Source organism: Montipora capricornis, chromosome 11 (genome assembly GCF_036669925.1).
Source record: "Montipora capricornis isolate CH-2021 chromosome 11, ASM3666992v2, whole genome shotgun sequence".
NCBI lineage: Eukaryota > Metazoa > Cnidaria > Anthozoa > Scleractinia > Acroporidae > Montipora > Montipora capricornis.
In genome coordinates, this window is record NC_090893.1 from 23624010 (window position 1) to 23644082 (window position 20073).

Below are 20073 nucleotides of genomic sequence, written 5' to 3' on the forward strand. Positions count from 1 at the left end.
TTTTTGGACTTATTTGCATTTTTTCAAAGAGCATAATTTTAAAAAAAAGGGCATAATTTGGAAAATAGAGCATAATTTTAGCATTATTTCGCCCAAAAGAAAAAAGCAATGCTACTAGCATAATATGCTACTTTTACTAGCATAATCTATAAAGTCCTAGCCCATGAGGCGAAGTAAACGGTTAAGCGTGTAGAATCGAGTTATGGTTTCACGCGGGAGGTTGCTAAGCACGAAAGAAGCGTTAGGGCCGATTTACACCGTGCGATTTTTGTCGCATGCGACAAGATTACGACAGGTTTACGATTCTTTTACAATTTTCGTGTACGTCAGAAAAAAGTCTTAGCATTTTGAAACAAGTCGCAAAACGCTGTGACAATCGTAAGTCATGTCATAGGCCTTTCAAAAGCTTGTCGTATGCCAAATATCGTACCGTATAAATTGGTCCTACCTTCTGCTTAGTAAACCTCCAGCGTGCAACTATAAATTGATGCTGCAATATGCGTGAATCGTTTACTGTTTGTTAAAGATGAAAAAAAAAACATTTTGCTTTGCCATTAAAATGGGGCGCCCGTTTTCGGGGAGCTACAAGGATCGTTCGTGTCTTTAAACCAAAATTAATGACCAAGGAAACGTGCATTGATCGTATGCTTGTAAAACCATGTTTTATAACATAACCAAAACATCTCGTGACTCTTTTGAATGCCTCTTGTTCATAAACTTGTCGAGCTGGCTTTCACTTTGCCGGTGGTTTCATTAAAATACCCGCTAACGGGTTGAGACATTACATTTCTAAGTATTTTTTCATAAAGCTGCGAAGAAATTTAATCGTTTTTTGTGGTAGACTGGTCGGTCATTATTTGTATTCTGACGAAAAAGCATTTTTCCCCTGCGCACGCATCAGTGTTTTCATCATAACCATTCACCAATGGGAAAATAGTAAATGTGTAGTTGACCAATCATATTTTGGCAATCGTCATATCATTTAAAAATAAAAAGTATAAGATAACTAAAGTAATATTAAAAACTTAAAAGCAATATATCTTACACTTTATACAAAAACAGGGTCTGAACATAATTAGATATCCTATGGTTTTTATTCTTGAAAATAAATTTAGCTGAAACAGACCGCAGTAGGTTAAAATTTAAGTCAAGGAAAGAAATTAGATTCGATTTTATTGTTTTCACAAATAAGACTGTTAACTACAACATGGACTCGACTTTTGGTGACAGTAGTAACAAACTACTTTAGAAAAAGAGTGACTATGTGGCAGTTCATCGACAGACTTGTGGCGATGACGTGAACAACGGCGAACTGTTCGAGAAACTGATCGCGAGACTGATCAAACCTGGCATAGATTATAGGGGTCTCTTAAACTCAGCAGATCGAGAATTGAACAGAGGACGAACAATTAAATAAATAGCGAATTCAACTGGGCCACCAACATCACCAAAATGCGTCACTTAGATTGACAAAAGTACTTTGTATTTAAAAAACTCGGATTAACTCTGAAAAACGGGACAAAGACAGACGATGGACCAGGTGCACTTCGAAGGATCACATACTTCAACTGCAAGACACTATAATTCAAATCATGTTTATAATTGGCAGGAATTTGAACGAACGACACACTGCTAATTGAAAACAGTAAATGAATACTATAAAAAACAAAATGTAAAATAATTAAAAGTACTTAATGGCAAGCCTAACATTGGTAAGTTTCGGTTGTACCAGGTGACTCATCTCTTTTAGTGTTGCTATAGTTGCTTACTCACCCAACACCGCACATGTGTTCCGAGCAATCAAATTTTATTGGTGAATATGACGTTTTAGGCTTTCAGATTTCCACTATCATTTGGAAGCAAGCCGGATCTTGAAACCTGTGCGATGTTTGACAGATTGGCCTCACCGAAAATTCCCAATCAATTGAGTTATTTGACAGGTACGAGATATGCTTACGCCCAGTCTAGCATGAAAATATGCATTGAGTAATTTTCACAAGTTAATAACAAATAAACACTAGCCGTTTTTTTGGACATTAACATGTTATTTCATTTTCTTTTATTTTCTCGGACTTTTCTTGCATTTTGTCATGATAAAAAAAGCAAAATTTTAAATTATGATTTGGCGCGTCTTGTCGATGATCATTTTGTATTGTTGGTACCTCCTTGAAATGTCTCACTTGCTGGCTACACCGAGTACAATGTAGTAGTTTAGCTTATTACAAAACTCTAATGTCTGGTGAGCAGGAAAGCGCGCATTTTTTGTTTCATTGCGGGCCTAGGTATTTAATGTTTTGTGAGGTTAGGTCATTCCGGTTAGTGTTGTCTTGAGAAAGACTGTTGTCAATGACACAAGCGAGGTATCCACTACACGGGCGCTTTAGGATGCAGGTCGCTTTTTTTTTTTCCCAAATGCGCGTGAAGAGAGTAGAAATGCCACCACTGACTGAACTGACAGGCACTCCACGGAATGTTATTTTTGCCAGTGACTTAATGCAAACTTCGAACGACTGATTGACAGCACCAAGATAACCGACAAGCAAAAGACGAAATTGACAAATCTTACTAACAATAGACAGCAAGAAAAACGGATCAAACGTGGTCACTACAATCATAACAATCGACAAGATCACAACTTACCCTACAGACAGTTTTTAAAACAAAAGTTCGCTTGTGAACAAGATGCACTGATAATATTGGCCGACATGTCTGTCACCATGAAAACATCAATATCTTCAGATGGCAAGATAAGAATAGTAGCTTTACTGTGCGCAAAGAAGATATCTAATTTGAGGAACAAGAAAAATCTCTGCATTTCATCTACATTTTTGTAATAAATTGCGTTATTCCCTGGATAGTGATATATCCAGTGGATTGCGCTTATCAGTCTTTCGAAAAACGGGGATCACGGCAATAATCAGAGTATTTTTACGATCCACTGACATTACACAGCTCAGCTGACTTCGACGAAACCTTAGACAAGCACAGTCTCAATACAGAATTAACTATGAAAGGATGATGTGAAATGCTATTTTCTACCCATGTAAACCAGGTGAGCGTTAGCCCTACTAATGGAAATGGGCCCGAACTGAGAGAAACTCCGACCAGGGTGGAAATTCAACCCACGACCTTCGGGTTAGATCACCGCTGCTCCATCGACTGAGCTGTAAGGTCGTGGGTTCAATTCCCACCCTGGTCAGAGTTTTTCTCTGTCCTCAAGTGGGCCCCTTTTGCATTAGTAGGGCTAACGCTCACATGGTTTACATGGATAGAAAATAGCACTTCACAGCACCCTCTCATAGTTAATTCTGTTGAAATATAAGTGCTACACGGCCACGATTTGCATAAACGTAATCCATTGTACAGTCTCGATACATTCATAAAAAACGAGGTTATTTGGACGACCAAAAGCTAATGGACAACAAGGAATCTTTGAGTTGAGAACGAATCAGGTTATGAATAGGAGTTTACCATTCTAAGCAGGTGCATAAGGTTCGAAGATTAAACTTTTTATTTGTGCACATCATAGCAGAAAACTCAGGGTCTTCATCGACGGATGGAAACGCACCTATCCTCGTTCAGCTCTCAATGTCAATACTATCACGAATGCCTGAAAGACGACAACTGATTCACTGACAAGACTCGATCACATTACTAAACTTTTTACAGATAGGACTTCTGCTGACGTTGTGGAGAGTAGGTGTCGTCAGCAACAGTTCGTCTTGAGACTACACTTATCTGGACGACCATAATTCGACGAGTTCACTAAAAATGAGGCTATACAGACCACAAAAGACAAACCAAATAATGCAAATCTACAGGTGCTTGGGTATTTGGCAACAAAGATCAGGACACTGGAAAAAGATTAGCTAGTTTTCCGCTGTTAATTAGAACTTCCATCTCACTTCTTACGTAATATACCTCGCTAGAGTGACGTCTGAAATAACTCAGTGCTGTATTAGTTGGCACGATTTCCCTTGGTTCATTTTCAATAACTTTCACGCATTATTCGAAATTCTTTCTCGGGCAAAACACTTTATTTTCTCAGCATTAAAAAAAATAGGAAAAAGAGAGCAGTCAGTTTCTTTTCAAGTGCCTGAGATTTATCCAATTTGTAGCGAGTCGCCGAAGAAAAGTTGCAAGCTGACTTGCTGATAAACTACTTCAATCTATTTTGGAAAAGAGAACAAATTTCTGTCTCCTTGGTAGATTTTAAGAGGAAACAAATTACCGGCAAACGAAATAATCTTTTAGCTAACTAGCTCAAAGCCTCGAAGGTTATTGCACGTCAGTCCAAATTGGCGCAACTTCGTCCGGTTTCGATCAAGTTTATGTTATGCTAATTAAGCAGATATTAGAGGTAAAGAAATAAACATTACCTTTTCACCTCGCACTGGTTTGTTCACCTCGGTCCGTATAACTATCAGCCTGCTCAGTTTTGTTTTGGGGAAGGAAAAGGGAAACGTTTGACTTTGACACAAAAGAAAATCGCGAAAGCGCAAGCAGCAGTGAGCAGAGTTTTAGCAACTTTCAAAGACGTTAGAGTCGTGTAAGAAGCTGAAAGTAGTAGTTAATTTAGAGGGGGAGACCTATTCTACTGGACAGCATAGGACGCTTCGGCAACGCATTTTGCAATACTTTCTTCACGCCTTAGCCTAAGGCATGAAGAAAGTATTGCAAAGCCCGTCATCGACCAGTGTCATCTTGGCTGGTATGCAAGCAAGAGTATAACTATAGTCGATGGATGGGATTATGACTGATTTTAAACCATAAAAGTATTGTTGCTTTCAAACACGAAACACGAGAAGCTACAAAAGTTCTAAGACAATTATTGCATTTTAGTATATACGAAAACAGTGTATACTATTGAACGCCCGCACTGATTGGCTACTCAAACTCCGGATATCCTTTGCTGTTCACCTCCTAGCAATTCGCGCGGAATTTGCGCCCGAAAATATTGTAATCTTTGCAGGATTAAATCATCTTTTAGTGCTATATAGTTCCTTTTCTAAAACACGGAAGGGTTAACCTATTTATGCGAAAAGAAAAACAGAGACGAAGGTAGTCAAACACTCGAACGTTTTTTCCATGGTTTTCTTCACTTTACACTCTTTTAGTTTTTGTGGGGTTGAATTTAAGGTAGAGCCTTTTGACCGCTTTTCCTTCAAGATGTTGCCAGAGGAAACACTGTGCAATTTTAGTCAGATTTTCGCGCCAAAAAACTTAAAAAAAGTACGGGCGCTTAAAAGCACGCATGCGCCAATTTTTTTTTTCAAAAACTTTAAATAAATTATCTCTTTACAATGAAATACATAATGGAGACAATAAAAACAACTTTTTATCTACGTTTGTTCATTATTTCAATGGAAAATGATTCTTTTTCAAAAAAAAAAAAAAAACGGCGCATGCGTATTGGGGACGCCGTATTTTTTTCTAAGTGTCATTTAAGCGAAAAGGTCAAGGTCCACTCTAAGGGAAAGAACTTCCGTGCTTTTTCTCTATTCTCTTAGGGAATGGAAACAAACTTAACTTTATATGCCTGGTACATTTTTTGTAGTTGACATAAAAAAAATTTGTTGACAAAAAGCTCCTAATGATTGTAGAACCCTTAAAAAGGAAGATTATGGCAAACTTTTTTTACTTTTACATCCCCAACATTCCTTTTCTTACACGCCGTTGAGGTCACCAAAACTAGCAGACATTTGTTGTACAACCAAACTAGTGAGAGAGGCTGTTCTAGCCTCTCAATGACATCTCAAACTGGCTTGCAAAGAAGAGTTTCCAAACGTCATTGCAAAACGTTTTGTGATGACCTAGAAGGAATAGATCCATTCCTCTCGCAAGCATGGCTGTTCGATAAATGTTTAGGATAAACAGTAAAAGATGTTTCCCATCCGTAAAAAAGAACAGAAGTTATAACTATTTTGCAAAAGGCACCGCTTGTCGTCTTCTTCTTGGACTCCATCACCTCGCGCAAAGCGCATTAATGCATTTGTCTTAATGTCATGATTAAGTCAACAAAACAAGCACACAATTGAGAATCGTAATAAAGCAAACACTTTGATGTCTTAATAACGAAACTGTAAAGGAAAGTAGGGAAATAATCTGCGAGTGTAATACGCAACGCAATGCCCCTGAAGCAACACTAGTTCGAAGTAACGGTGGTCTGCAAATGTGATTATCCTAATAAGAGTCGGTCCATAAACAAACTGTCATGTTGCGATGGTTTGTTCGTACAACCACGCAAATTTTGTGGTTTAAAGTGCGATGATTTGGTTCGTAGTGTATTCAGTGATTTGAGTAGCCGTCCTTTAAGGTCAAAGGAGTCTTAACAGACCACTGTAAGAACATGGATAGACTCCATGAGTACCATTATTTTTCTGTTTGACTGACTGAGTGAAAAAAACGTTACCCCCAAGAAATTTGGATGGTAAATCGTTTGAATTGTGGTATAGGAGTTAGAGGAAGTTGCGAGTCTCCTCTGATGATCTCTATGAGATAGTTACGTTGAAAATTTGAGTCCAGGACGATTAATAATCTATTTGGTAACCGTCTGGTAAGTACTCTTAGTCAAGTCAAGTTAATTATTTGAGTGCATGTAAGTCAATTGTCTTTCTTGCGTGGTTAGTGGTTTAAAGTGGTCAATGATCCCATCGAGAGTAAAACCAATCTAGTTGTTAGTTGTTAAGTGTTAATTGAGACAGTAAAAATGCTAGGATCCCTATTATCCACCCTTTTGATCTGTTTCTGGAGAGCAGGAGTGATAGATCTAACGGGGAATATACGGCTAAACTCTTGCTCAAGTATGCTGCATTCGACTGCTACATATGGCATAACCTATTACACTCGAGGTTTTTCCCTTACTTCCCTTGACAATAGCATCATTATGGCACCGTAACATTGGCTGTTATCGTTAGCTTTTGCTTGTTTTTGTGTGACCAAACCATGTCCTATGCGGACAGGCCTTTTATTGACAGTACAACCAAGACATAACGAACATGCTTATGACAATGCAGACCTTTCCAAATGCGTGGCAGCACCGATTCTTGCAACGTGTGCAATTAAAGATGTTATTCCCGAAGTAGAGGGGAGGGGGGAGGGGGGCTGGGTGGTGTCAATGTCTGTCTGTCTGTAATTCAAACGTGAAAAGCATTTTTTTTTCTTACTATTTATGTCTTGCAGACGGTGTTTAGACAAAATATCTTTATTGTTCTTTACGTTTGGAACCTATTCCTTCCCTCAAATTTTTCCTTTCCAGTTTCAATTCTCTTGAAAAGTGAGATGAGTATACGTTTGAGTGATTGTGATAATTTAAACGGAGAACCCCGAGAAATAGTCTTTTAAGAATCGTCTTTTGAAGGTATGTCTGTTTTACGTGATTCACCTCTCTCTACTTGTTCTAGATCCATCCAAGCTTATAAAACCAGTGCCTTACTTCCTAACTACCCAGCGTCTCTGTACTGTCAGTGGATCGTATTAGTTGTGTATGAGTTATGTATGAGTTATGTATGAGTTATAGACGAAATGATTCATTAGTTGGCTGTGAAGACTGTTTGCACAGTAAATTAACAGCGATGCTGACCACTTTTGTTTGTCGTGCGTGTCCTCTGTTACTGAAGGGAAAAAGTCGTTTGCCATTCCGAAACTTTTGGCTTTCTCCGCACTGTACCCATCGGTACTTTCTCCTCATTGCTATCATCATTTTTATTGCCATAGTTAACGTCAATGAAATGATTGTCAACATTAGTATTATTATTGTTGTCGTCGTCGTCGTCAATGTCAATGACATCGTCATTCTTATCGCGATGGCCAACGTTATTGGCTCTGGCTCTGGCTCTGGCTCTGGCTCTGGCTCTGGCTCTATCATTGTCATTGTCGCTGTCATTTCCCTTGCCTAAATCCGATTGTGATCTTCGACGTTACTGTCGTTGACGTCCTTTATTGTCATCTTCAATGTCATTGTCATCGTTGTGAAAGTCAAAGTAAAAGTCTTGCCTTTTTGCCTCAACCGTTGCTAGTTGCCATTTGCATTTGCATCGTCATCGTCATCGTCATCGTCATCGTCATCGTCATCGTCATCGTCATCGTCATCGTCATCGTCATCGTCATCGTCATCGTCATCGTTAACGTCATCGTTATAGTCAACGTCATTATCACTGTTGTCATTGCCATTGCCATTGCCATAAACGGGCGTCGTCATCTTCCACTAAAGGTGGCTCAAATCAGTTTCAGCACTTTCAAGAGACCTTGTTATATTAGAAGGACTGACACTGAAACACTTTATCACCTAACAGCAATGTTATGGTGCCAGCAATTATTGCTGAAGACGATGCAGTCATTATTGTCACGTAACAAGTTACCATTGAAACAGAAAAGCCTTGCAAAAACACCCTATATTTTGTGTTTAGCTGTTAATATCTCAAAAACAAACTCGGTGGTCTCCATTTTTTACTTGTGAAATGTAATAAGCATGCCAGAAAAAAAACTTTCTGCAAAGTTTAAAAAGAAAATATTTGCTAGCAAATAGGATTTTTATGCTTTCTCGTAATTCTTTGTTCAAACTGTTATGTGACAAGAATTTCGTTCGCAATATTGCGTAACCACATGCTATTGTGACGTGATGGGCTAGGCAATTAAAAAATGTTATTACCCCCTCTCAGGGGTTTATCAGACGCGTGACATGGCATGTAGCGTTCATTCACTTCTTCTACTCGTCAAGGGTCAAAGCTTTTTGCAAGTCTTGTGAGTATTTTTCATCCCTCCACGTCCCCTATCATTCTTGCATTTGCTTATGCAGTTCTGGCGTTTTCTAGCCCCCACCTTTACTGGGGCCAATATTAATTAATTGGATTTTGTGTGAATATAAGATTTTATCTTGCAAAAAGTTAATTAAGGCGACTATGGGCTTCTGCCCATAGCCAATTCACTCCATCTTGTGTATTTCATTCATATGGGCCCCAGTAAACGAGCTGCAGGTAAAGCGACCTGGCCTCTTAGAGAATTTGTTTTGGTCATGATCGGCACTACAGAGAACATTTGGTGCGCATTCAGAGCCACCTTAAATAATTGTAAAGGAACGGAATTATATATGAAATGAGCCATATATTGAACTGCGGATATGAAATCAAGTTTCGTTCATCGACTCATTCCTCACAAGAAACTGGAACCCACAAATGGCCAACTCCCAACGTCAGTGGCTTCATAGCTCAGTTGGTTAGAGCCTCGCATCAGTATTGCTAAGTCACAGGTTCAAACCCCGTTGAAGTCCTGAATTTTTCAGGCTTCTCTACGCAATTGCTAAAATTGCGTCCATAACTGCGAGGATCATAGCTTTACTTGATAAATGAAAATTTAGGGTCGCTCTGAATCCGCTCCACAGAACTTTTTTAAACTTTGCAGACAGTTTTATCTTGGCCTCGTGATTACTTTTGTGTATTAAAAAATTGAGGTCACTGAGTTCGCTTTTAGATATGAGTAACTAAAGGCAAAATATAGGGTATCTTTTCAAGGCTTTCCTATTGCCGTGGTAACTTGTTACGTCACAAAAATTTCTGCAACTTGTTTAGCAATAATTGATGCTTCACATCGTACCATAAGATTGCTGTTACATGATAAAGTGCTGTAGTGTCAATCCTTCTAATAACAAGGTCTCTTGAAAGTGTTGGAAACTGGTTTGAGCCACCTTAATCATCACTGTAGTTTATCGTTCATCGTAAAAACGTCACAGCAAACTCACAGTCATGGTTACTGCCATCACATCGTCATCTTCGCATCTATCATCACTGTATTTGATCGTCATCTTTAGTAAAAATGTCATCGTCAAAGGCATAGTCATTGCCATTGCATCGTCATGTCCAATGTTATTGTTCCAGAATAGTCATAGTCATTGCCAGTAATTGTCCGTTTCACCTTTATTGATGTAGAGGTCAACGTCATTTTCATTTTTATTTTCATTCTCATTATCATAGCAATGGTCAGTACTATTGTCATCGTTATCGTCAATGACATAGTGAACGTCATCATTACAGTTACCATCATCATAATCATCATCATCATCGTCATCGTCATCGTCATCGTCATCGTCATCGTCATCGTCATCGTCATCGTCATCGTCATCGTCATCGTCATCATCATCGCTGTCGCCATAGCCTAAATACCAAATCGGCTAATTCAATGTTATACCCTAATTATCTGCGAGCAGTGCAGATTGAAAAATGTAGTATATAATGAAATTCTACAATAAACTTGAACTTGATGAACTTGACTTGATGATACCCAATTGAAATCTCCCGGTGCTAAGGTTCTTCGCGTATTGCATTTGCATTCTAATGTAACCTTCACATTGAAAGATATCGAAATACCTTGAACAAAATGCTTTATTCCCAAAGGGTTTGACTAGGGTACAAAATTGAGCTAGCCGATTGTCAGCGCCATCATCAGAGACATCGTAATTTGTCATCGGCATCGTCATCGTCAACATCTATCATATTTGTAGTTGTCACTATTATGATCTCCATGATGGGATCGTCATGGTCTTAACACATTTACCTCACCCTCAGTCTCAGTCGTCACTGTGGTGTTGTCATTGCTTTAATCTCAGTCAAGTACGTGAAAGCCCTTTTTCATCCCGGGGTACCAACGAGCCTAGGGCATAACATCAATAGGTCCGACTGAAAATGTGTCAACACCGTCGAATCAACGACGTTTGAAAGCATTAGCAAACTTTTCCAGCTCGCACAAATAGGAGTTCGTTAAATCTGAGGTCGCATTAAAAACGTATACTAAAAATAACAATTGAATGGTGATACAATAGCGTGCCGTATTAACCCGAGGTACTGAAGCCTTGCCTGCACCTAAACCGCACCCTAAAGCCCGTGCATGACTACTGAAAAGTACGATGTATTATTTTCAAGCAACATTAAATCTAACAGCCTCATTACTTCGATTCTTTTGCTTGTCCTAAAAAAACCCTGATAGTAATAATTTTCTGACCTTCATTATCTGTTGACTTGAATATCTCCTTAACCTAAACGATGAGCACAGCAAGTTAATTACTCTGTTAAGGAAACCGTTCTTGTGAATTGGCCTCTATCGGCAAAAAAAATAACTTGCTGAATCTGTAATTCTCGGCGTTTGAAGCCTTCTCATTGAAGCTGCCTCCTCAAGTTTTCATTCTGTTTCCTCTCTTCATTCTCTTTGTGGCCAATCAGAATTCAAGTATAAACTATTTATTAACGAAGATTTTTCAGTCACCCAATGATTGCCAATACTATTCAACAATACGTTTTCCCAATGATTGCTAATACTGATCAGCAATACTCCCTAATGTTTCCAACCGTTGATACCTCTTAAATTTCTTGCCCTTTAAATTTGGCTGCTTATAGTCTTCCCCCACACCACTTACGATACCACTTACGATACCCTTACTACGATAGCCTTACTGACACTAAAATTTCACGGTCAATGATGATTTGAAATATTAGGTCCTGAAGCTTTTAGACCCCTTGATTCGACTAAAATGTTATTTGTTACCAATGACTGCAAATCATAATTTGTCACCTTAGCCATGCTAATACTTGGCAACAGTTGCAAGGTGCGCTAGTAGTCGACGATCATAATCTAACGTTACCCTCCTATTTCTACCCCCTTGAAAGCAATGAAAACGTAATGATCCTCCTGTTGTTACATGTCATAATTTCATTCTACTGCAGTCAGTTTTATCTCAGCCTCCCAGTGTTTGCAAATCGTGTCTGCCATCCATTGCCAAAGAAATTGACACTACCAGCCTATTACCACCCCTCAAAAAAACCTTCATTAGCTGCCAGTTGTTTCCTGTTATCACAGTTTGATCATAGGGGTGAAGTTAAATGATCTAACAATCTGTCTGTAGTTGATTGTCAAAGTTTTACACTACCCCCTCCCCCTCCCCCCCCCCCCCCCAAACCAAATACTTTGTGAATACCCGTCCGCGATTGGGACATTGGGTAAAAGTTACGGTTTTCCTCAGTTTGTAATGAGTGTGTAATTACACTTCGCATTGCGAAAGCTTTTGCCTGCGTTATTGCTATTGCTACTTCTAATTTGTTTCAAACGCTTATAGCCTCTCCAAAGGTTTGACACGGTACACTACAGTTTCACCTCTTATCATAAATTACTTTTACTTGCTTCTGTAATGGTCATCTTCTTCCAGCCTTGCTTCATTTCTTTTTGGTTTCAGTTTTCCTGTATTTAATACTTTCTATACGAACTACGCTTACTTGTTCTTGTCCCTGCCATTATCTTGTGCTCTCTCTTCTTGTTTGATTTGTATATCTGAATATCTCTTTCCAGGGTTGCAACCTGCACAAAACAAAATAACACGTCATTAAACGCAACAAAAAGTAAATAATTTAAAAACTTAACAAATCAACATCTATTTCTTTGATATAATTTTTCAACTCTTGTTATATAAACTTGAAAGGAGGAGGACAGTTGGTGAATTGAAAAATAAAACACTATTTTTTTGAAGAGTCACCACATGAAATTTATTTATCCTCCCGAAAAACGGAGTTTGTTTTAAAGAACACACTTCTGTCTAAGGCAGAATATGACTACCGGGTTTTCAGCAGAAGGTAAAGAGTCTGTTCCAAAGTCATGAAAAGAATGCACCTACCAATGTTAAGCCCCTGGGAGGGGGGGGGGGGGGGATCGGGGGGTCGGACCAACCACGGGAGTTTGATCGTGAGGTCTGTCCCTATGGTAGGGATTTTGATCGTATGTGACGTCCACAGGCTAGCGCTTTTGATCGTACAAAGGACATGTTACCATCTTCACTTGCTGCCGGGTGGACATTTTGACCAATTATTTTGTCCCAGGGGTGGGGAATTTGAATTATTTTAAATGAAAATGTCAAAATCCCCACCCCATGCCCGACCCCCTCTCCCTGGGTTTAACATTGATAGGTGCATAAATCTGAAAAATTACTACCCTTGAATCTGACTGCTGCTTCTAACGGTAACAAGTTTGTCAACCCATTTCCCTAAATCTAATTACATCTCGGTGGTTAGACGGGGGCAAATACAGAACTGTGACCTGAAATCGTACTGCCTCGTTCCATTAATTGGCAAAATTCTCGTCCAGTCTCCGTAATATGTTATGAATATGACAAAATCTGATATTATGAATCTAATAGGTTCTTACCTTCTTCAAGCATTCTAGTGTAGAGCTGTACTCCATCACAATTTCCTGTGTCATGTCCGACATCACTCAGTTTTCTTGATTGAGATCCGCCCCTGTTGTTAAGAGAGACATAGATCGTTGTGCGATCGTTCAATAAATGAATAAATAAAAATACAAAACCCTATTATAGCTTTTTTCTTGGAAACTTTGGAAACTTGTTTATATGAAAGTTTGAATTGCTCTGTATACAAGGTGAATCAAACTTTCGATTTATTAGAGCAATCAGCCAAAGTGTGATAACTCAAATAGAAACTTTCCTGTGGTGTTTATTATGGTAAAAAAGATGATTATAAATTTTTCATCTCTAAATGAAGCTTTCACGTTCGATTATGATTGCTTTGTAAAGTTGACAGTGTGTATTATGAGAGTAAATTGTGGATCAAGTTCACTTTTTATGATGATCTATAAAAAGCGGACATTTATTAAAAGTACTAAAATTAATGCCACGACCACTACTGGAGCTTTAAGCGAATCTCACCTTGACACCATTATCGCACACGGAAAAAAATCCTTTAGTTGTATCACATTCATCTTGAAGCAAAATTCAAGATTTTTTTCATATTAAAGTTACCTGTAGTTGTTAAATGAAGTATCCAATGTTAAGTGTTCAACATTCACTTGTCCTCCGCATATCTGCAGACTGCTCAATCTTCTTCAAAGTAGGATAACCGTGCGTTTACTAGCTTTCTTTTCTTTCCCTAAGGGTTGTCAACAGCAGGAAGAACGTCGGACAGATTCACAAGATGAAAAATAGCTTTAGAGAGAGACATTTTGAATTTTGCTTAACGTGGGCGATGCAAATTAGCATATCATTTACAATTCAACAATATTCTAACAAGTTCCTTTATGTCACCCCCCTCCCTTCTCCTCCTCCTCCTCCTCCCTCTCCCCACCCCAAAACAATAATAATAATAATATTAATAATTATTATTTTTATTTTTATTATTATTATTAACAATTATTTGGCGAGCAGATCAATAATGGATGTGCGAGACATCCGAGTTCAATAATTGTTTTACCATTTGATGACTGATTTAACTTTATTTCTCACAATTCCCAACAATGAAATCTTTTCCTGAAAGCTCAGGAAGGTGAACTGCCATTCTCACAGGAGAGCGTGGTCTCAATTACGCATGAGCAGAATATTATTTGCAGCAAAACACTTATTTGTAGACAGTTATTTGCAGGTCACGTGGTGGGCTCTCGGCCACTGAAAAGGAAGGAAAAATACATTGAATGATAATTATTATTATTACTATTATTTATAAAAATGTAAGGATAATACCCGCACTTTCATTGGTCAATAGCTGTGTTTAAATGAGAGTATGCAATCACAGCTGTGACATCACACGAATTTTGATTGGTTATCTGTTGTCAGACGCGCATTTTGATTGGGTGGTATGAAATATGAGCGTGTATCAAGAAAATCTGTTTCAATCAAAAAGTAAAAAAACCAGCATTTTCCTTCATATTTCGAATTATTTTTGAGAAATCTTTTCCAAAAGCAATAGAGGACTTTCTTCTGTGTCTACATAGGGCTTGTCTAAACTCTCTGGGAGTGGGGAGGATTCTTGACAGTTATGCAAGTCCGAGACTGCGTAACTGTCTCGAATTCTCCCAAATCCCCCACAAGCCCCTTACAAGTTCAGATTATGTTAATAAGTTATCATCTTACTTTAAGCACCCTTGCGTTGCCATCCAGACCATGCTCTCCCGGGAAATTTTAAACAATTGTGTTGCTTTAGACCACTTTCAAGGCCGTTACATTGAAAATCAAATAGAGTATGACATAATTTTTCAAGGCCTACACCAATGTGCAGTATGATTTTCCTTAAGCCACCTTTTTTTCTTCAAGCACGAAAATAATGGCCCACCGCTTCCCCTCTCTCCCCCCCACCATTGCCTTAGCCTTTCCCAGCCAACCCACTCCTGTACTTTATGACCAGTCCCTGAATGCTGAGTTAATAATGTAAATTGGCCACCGTACAGAGATTCTAAAAGCTGACGTTTCGAGCGTTAGCCCTTCGTCAGAGCGAATCGAGGGATTATGGGTTACGTGTAGTTTTTATAGTAGAGTGGGAGCTACGCTATTGGTGGTAACATGGCAACGTCCAAAATAGGAATATATTAGTTAAATGAAAAGCGTTCGTTAATACCGTGAGGAATAAGGGTGCCGATTTGAAAGATGAATTTTTGTTCCAGATTCTTGCGGCTTTCCGTCCTACCTAGATGCAGGGAAAGGCCGCAGATAGCCATGTGTTTTTTGGACTGGTTAGGCAGATTAAAATGGCGAGCGACTGGCTTAGATGCATCCTTGTCATTCTTCTCAACATCGCAAAGGTGTTCGCGGAATCGGTCACCTAGTCGTCTACCTGACTCACCAATGTATAATTTATTGCATAACGTACAGGTTATGCAATAAATGACATTTGCGGAGGTACATGTGAAACGATCGGTGATCTTAACAGATCGCTTAGGTCCCGATATCTTGCTAGTGATAGCAATGAAAAGACAAGTTTTGCATCGTGGGCACGCGCGTTTGAAAGTGCCGGGTTGCTCGTTAGTTTTGAGCGCGCTTCTAACTAAAAAGTTGCCTACGTTTTTGTCGCGTTTGAATGAAATAAGTGGAGGTTGCGAAAAGATTCTACCAGTCTCGGGATCATTTTGGAGCAATTTAAAATTACTAAGAATGATGCTTTTGACTACGTGATTACGAGGATAGAAAGTGAGGGTGAATGGAATTCTGTCATTCTTATCTTTTTGTGACGTTTGTAGTGATGACTGTCCATCAAATTGTTGGGTGCGATGATGGCCCGCTTTGACCACAGAGACAGGATAGCCACGTTTTTCGAAGAACTGGCACATCTCTTCTGATTTGCTTGAAAAATCGGAGTCATCACTACACAGACGTCGAAGTCTACGAAATTGAGAATAAGGAATGAAGTTCTTGACATGTGATGGATGTTTATTTATTTAGCTTCGCCTAAGTGGAATACAATATAAGTACATAAGTAAAGATAGAAAAGAAAAAAAAAAAAAGGCATGTGACGATGAATACAAGAAATAAATGTGTGAATCTGTAGGTTTGTAGTGCACACTAGTACATAGGACGTTGCCTCTAATAGAAACTTTGATATCTAGGAAAGCCAATGAAGTTTCCGAAATTCCCCAGGTATATTTAAGAGCCGGATGAAAAGAGTTGACGGAGGTTATAAATTGATCGAGTTCTTCTCTGCCGGATGAAATAGCGCCGATGCAGTCGTCGATGTAGCGGCCGTAGAGTTGAGGTTTGGGGCCGTTGTACTGATTAAAAAATTGGTGTTCTTTATATCCTACAAAAAGATTGGCATAGCTAGGTCCCATTCTTGTGCCCATCGCTACACCATTAATTTGTTTGTAATAGTTGGCGGCGAATGAAAAACAGTTAAGCGTTAAAACTAGTTCGGCAAGGCAGAGGAGCGTTTCCGAGCTAGGTTCTTTGACAGTGCGTTGATCGAAAAAGTGTTTAAGTGCTTGAAGACCTTCGCTATTAGGAATGACTATGTATAGAGATGTAATGTCCATGGTGAAAATAAGTTTGTCTTGGCCGGAGAAGTTGAAATCGCGGAAAATTTGTAGTGCGTGTGTACTGTCTTTAATGTATGATGGCAAGATTTGACGATAGGCGTCATAATCCTGTCTAAGTAGCTAGAAATGAGTTCGGTGGCGCAACCACACGCAGAAACGATAAGGCGACCTGGGTTGTTGGGTTTGTGAATTTAAGGCAAGAAGTAAATGCACGAAGTTCTAGGGGTGTTGATGACGACATTAGTGGCAGTGTCCGGTAATTCTTGATTAACTATAAGATTTTGAATGGTGTCTTTGACAAGTTTTTGATTTGTGGAAATGAGATCTTTAGGGATTTTGGCATAAAACGAGGTATCCGAAAGTTGCCGCAAGTCTTCTTTTTGGTATGGTCGGACCGCCAAACAACTACTGCGCCATCTTATCGGCCGATTTGACAACTATGTCGTTGCGTTTACTAAGATTTTTAAGCGACGCCCACTCTTCCGAGGAAAGGTTGGAAAATTTAGTGTTGCAATTGAATTTAAGTTTCTGAATGTCGTAACGGCATTTTTGGCATCTGCGCTATTTCATCCAGCAGAGAAGAACTCGATCAATTTATAACCTCTGTCAACTCTTTTCATTCGGCTCTTAAATATACCTGGGAAACTTCGGAAACCTCATTGGCTTTCCTAAATATCAAAGTTTCTATTAGAGGCAACGTGCTATGTACTAGTGTGAACTACAAACCTACAGATTCACACAGTTATCTGTTGTATTCATCGTCACATCCATCACATGTCAAGAACTCCATTCCTTATTCTCAATTTCTTAGACCTCGACGTCTATGTAGTGATGACTTCGATTTTTCCAGCAAATCAGAAGAGATGTGCCAGTTCTTCGAAAAACGTGGCTATCCTGTCTCTGTGGTCAAAGCAGGCCATCATCGCGCCCAACAATTTGATGGACAGTCATCACTACAAACGTCACAAAAAGATAAGAATGACAGAATTATATACTCTACTCACTTTCCATCCTCATAATCACGTAGTGAAAAGCACCATTCTTAGTAATTTTAAATTACTCCAAAATGATCCCGAGACTGGTAGAATCTTTTCGCAACCTCCACTTATTTCATTCAAACGCGACAAAAACGTAGGCAACTTTTTAGTTAGAAGCGCGCTCAAAACTAATGAGCAATCCGGCACTTTTAGATGCGCGCGCCCACGATGCAAAACTTGTCTTTTCATTGTTAAAACTAGCAAGATATCGGGATCTAAGTGATCTGTTAAGATCACCGATCGTTTCACACGTACCTCCGCAAATGTCATTTATTGCATAACCTGTACGTTATGCAATAAATTATACATTGGTGAGTCAGGTAGACGACTAGGTGACCGATTCCGCGAACACCTTCGCGATGTTGAGAAGAATGACAAGGATGCATCTAAGCCAATCGCTCGCCATTTTAATCTGCCTAACCAGTCCAAAAAACACATGGCTATCTGCGGCCTTTCCCTACATCTAGGTACGACAGAAAGCCGCAAGAATCTGGAACAAAAATTCATCTTTCAAATCGGCACCCTTAATCCTTACGGTCTTAACGAACGCTTTTCATTTAACTAACATATTCCTATTTTTCACGTTGCCATGTTACCACCAATAGCGTAGCTCCCACTCTACTATAAAAACTACACGTAACCCATAATCCCTCGATTCGCTCTGACGAAGGGCTAACGCTCGAAACATCAGCTTTTAGAATCTCTGTAAGGTGGCCAATTTACATTATCAACTCCGTTGATAAAACCAAATTTTTGTATACTACTTCCCCACCGACGCAGCACCACAGTTTCTTTATAAACTACCCCTTCAGTCCCTGAATGCATTGGAAATCTGTCTCTACAAGTAAGCAATGGTATTTGAGACACCATACTGACATTTAGAGGGAGCAGGCTGCAATCTTATTTCTAACTAAAACTTGCGAAGATTTACGGATAGCTTCAATGGCGCTTCTTTCGGTCGAACGCGCGATTCGGGGCCTACAAGTCCCACATTTCTCCGGCCTTTTACATTTACAACATTTTTCTCGCCAAGTTAAGTCTCTAGGCCAATCAACGCATAATATCTCGGTGCACGTGAAACTAAACAAGAAAAAGCGTGCAGGACATGAATCTGAAAATAATAAGGTCTCAGAGGACAATCGCTTAATTCTGGCAGGATAGAATTGACGCGGTCAGAGGGGTGGAAGGTGCGGTTGATCATTACTATGACACCCTACGTCGTCTCTCAAGTAGTACGTCAGTTTTTGAGTCAGTGAATTGTCCAGATTAACCCAGTCAATATATAACAAAATGGATAAAGAGGTTTAGTTTCTAAAACAAATTTGGGGAGGTGTGGGTGGGGAAGTTAACTGAACACAGACATGAGTTTATCGACTGGGTTGATAAGCGAAATTGACCACCGCAAAGAAACTCAAGGCTGCCATTTTGAGCGTAATCCCTTCGCCAGCTTTCAACTTCTTTACAGTGGTCAGTTTACCATATTTTACCCTGTTGATAAACCCATTTCAGAGTCAATAACTCGGTCAGTCATCAGTCATTCAGAGATTCATGCAATCAATCAATTAGTCAGCCAGGAAGGCAGTCCCTCAAGCAACTTCAAAATACATAAGTAATCAGTCAGTCATTCAGTCCCTCAATTAATGAGTCAGTAAGTCAGGATGTCTCTCAAGCGATTCTTCAGTTTCTGTCAACAAATCGTCCAGTCATCCAATTAGCTAATCAATCAATCAATCAATCAATCATTTATTTATCCATTCATTCAATCAGTCATTCAATCAAATAAGATTCAGACAATCAATAAATCAGTCATTCATTTGGTCATTTATTCATTCATTGTCACTGTTATTCAGTCATTCATTCCACTAGTGGGTAAGAAAGCCCCTCAAGCAGTCCTTCGTTTTCTAGATATTCAGCCAATGAATAAAGCAGTCATACTTTTTTTTAATTTAGTCACTCAGTCAATTATACAGACACTTATTTAGTCAGCCAGTCAGGAAGTCCCTCATACAGTTTTTTAATAAATCAACCCATCCGTCCATCCATCCATCAATCAATCAATCAATAGATCAATCAACCAGTCTGTCAGTCAAACAATCAATCAAACATTCAGTCCCTCATAAGAAGTCATTCAATTTTCAGTGGGTCATTAAGTAAATAAGACAGTCAGTGAGTCATTTAATTAGTCAGTCAGTCCAATTAATCAATCAATCAATAATTCAATCAATCAATCAATCAATCATTCATTCATTCA

The 20073-nt window shown here is 39.0% G+C and overlaps 1 protein-coding gene across 1 annotated transcript; it reads right to left on the minus strand.

The window, feature by feature from the left end:
* Positions 1–9883: 9883 nt before the first annotated feature.
* LOC138023236 (nucleolar transcription factor 1-A-like) lies at positions 9884–13242 on the minus strand. The gene is made up of 3 exons (XM_068870257.1): positions 13180–13242; positions 12258–12339; positions 9884–10149 (listed from the first exon to the last, which is right to left on the minus strand). Exons 1-3 carry the CDS (start codon positions 13240–13242, stop codon positions 9884–9886), a joined length of 411 nt encoding a protein of 136 aa, XP_068726358.1.
* Between the last annotated feature and the right edge of the window lie 6831 nt (positions 13243–20073).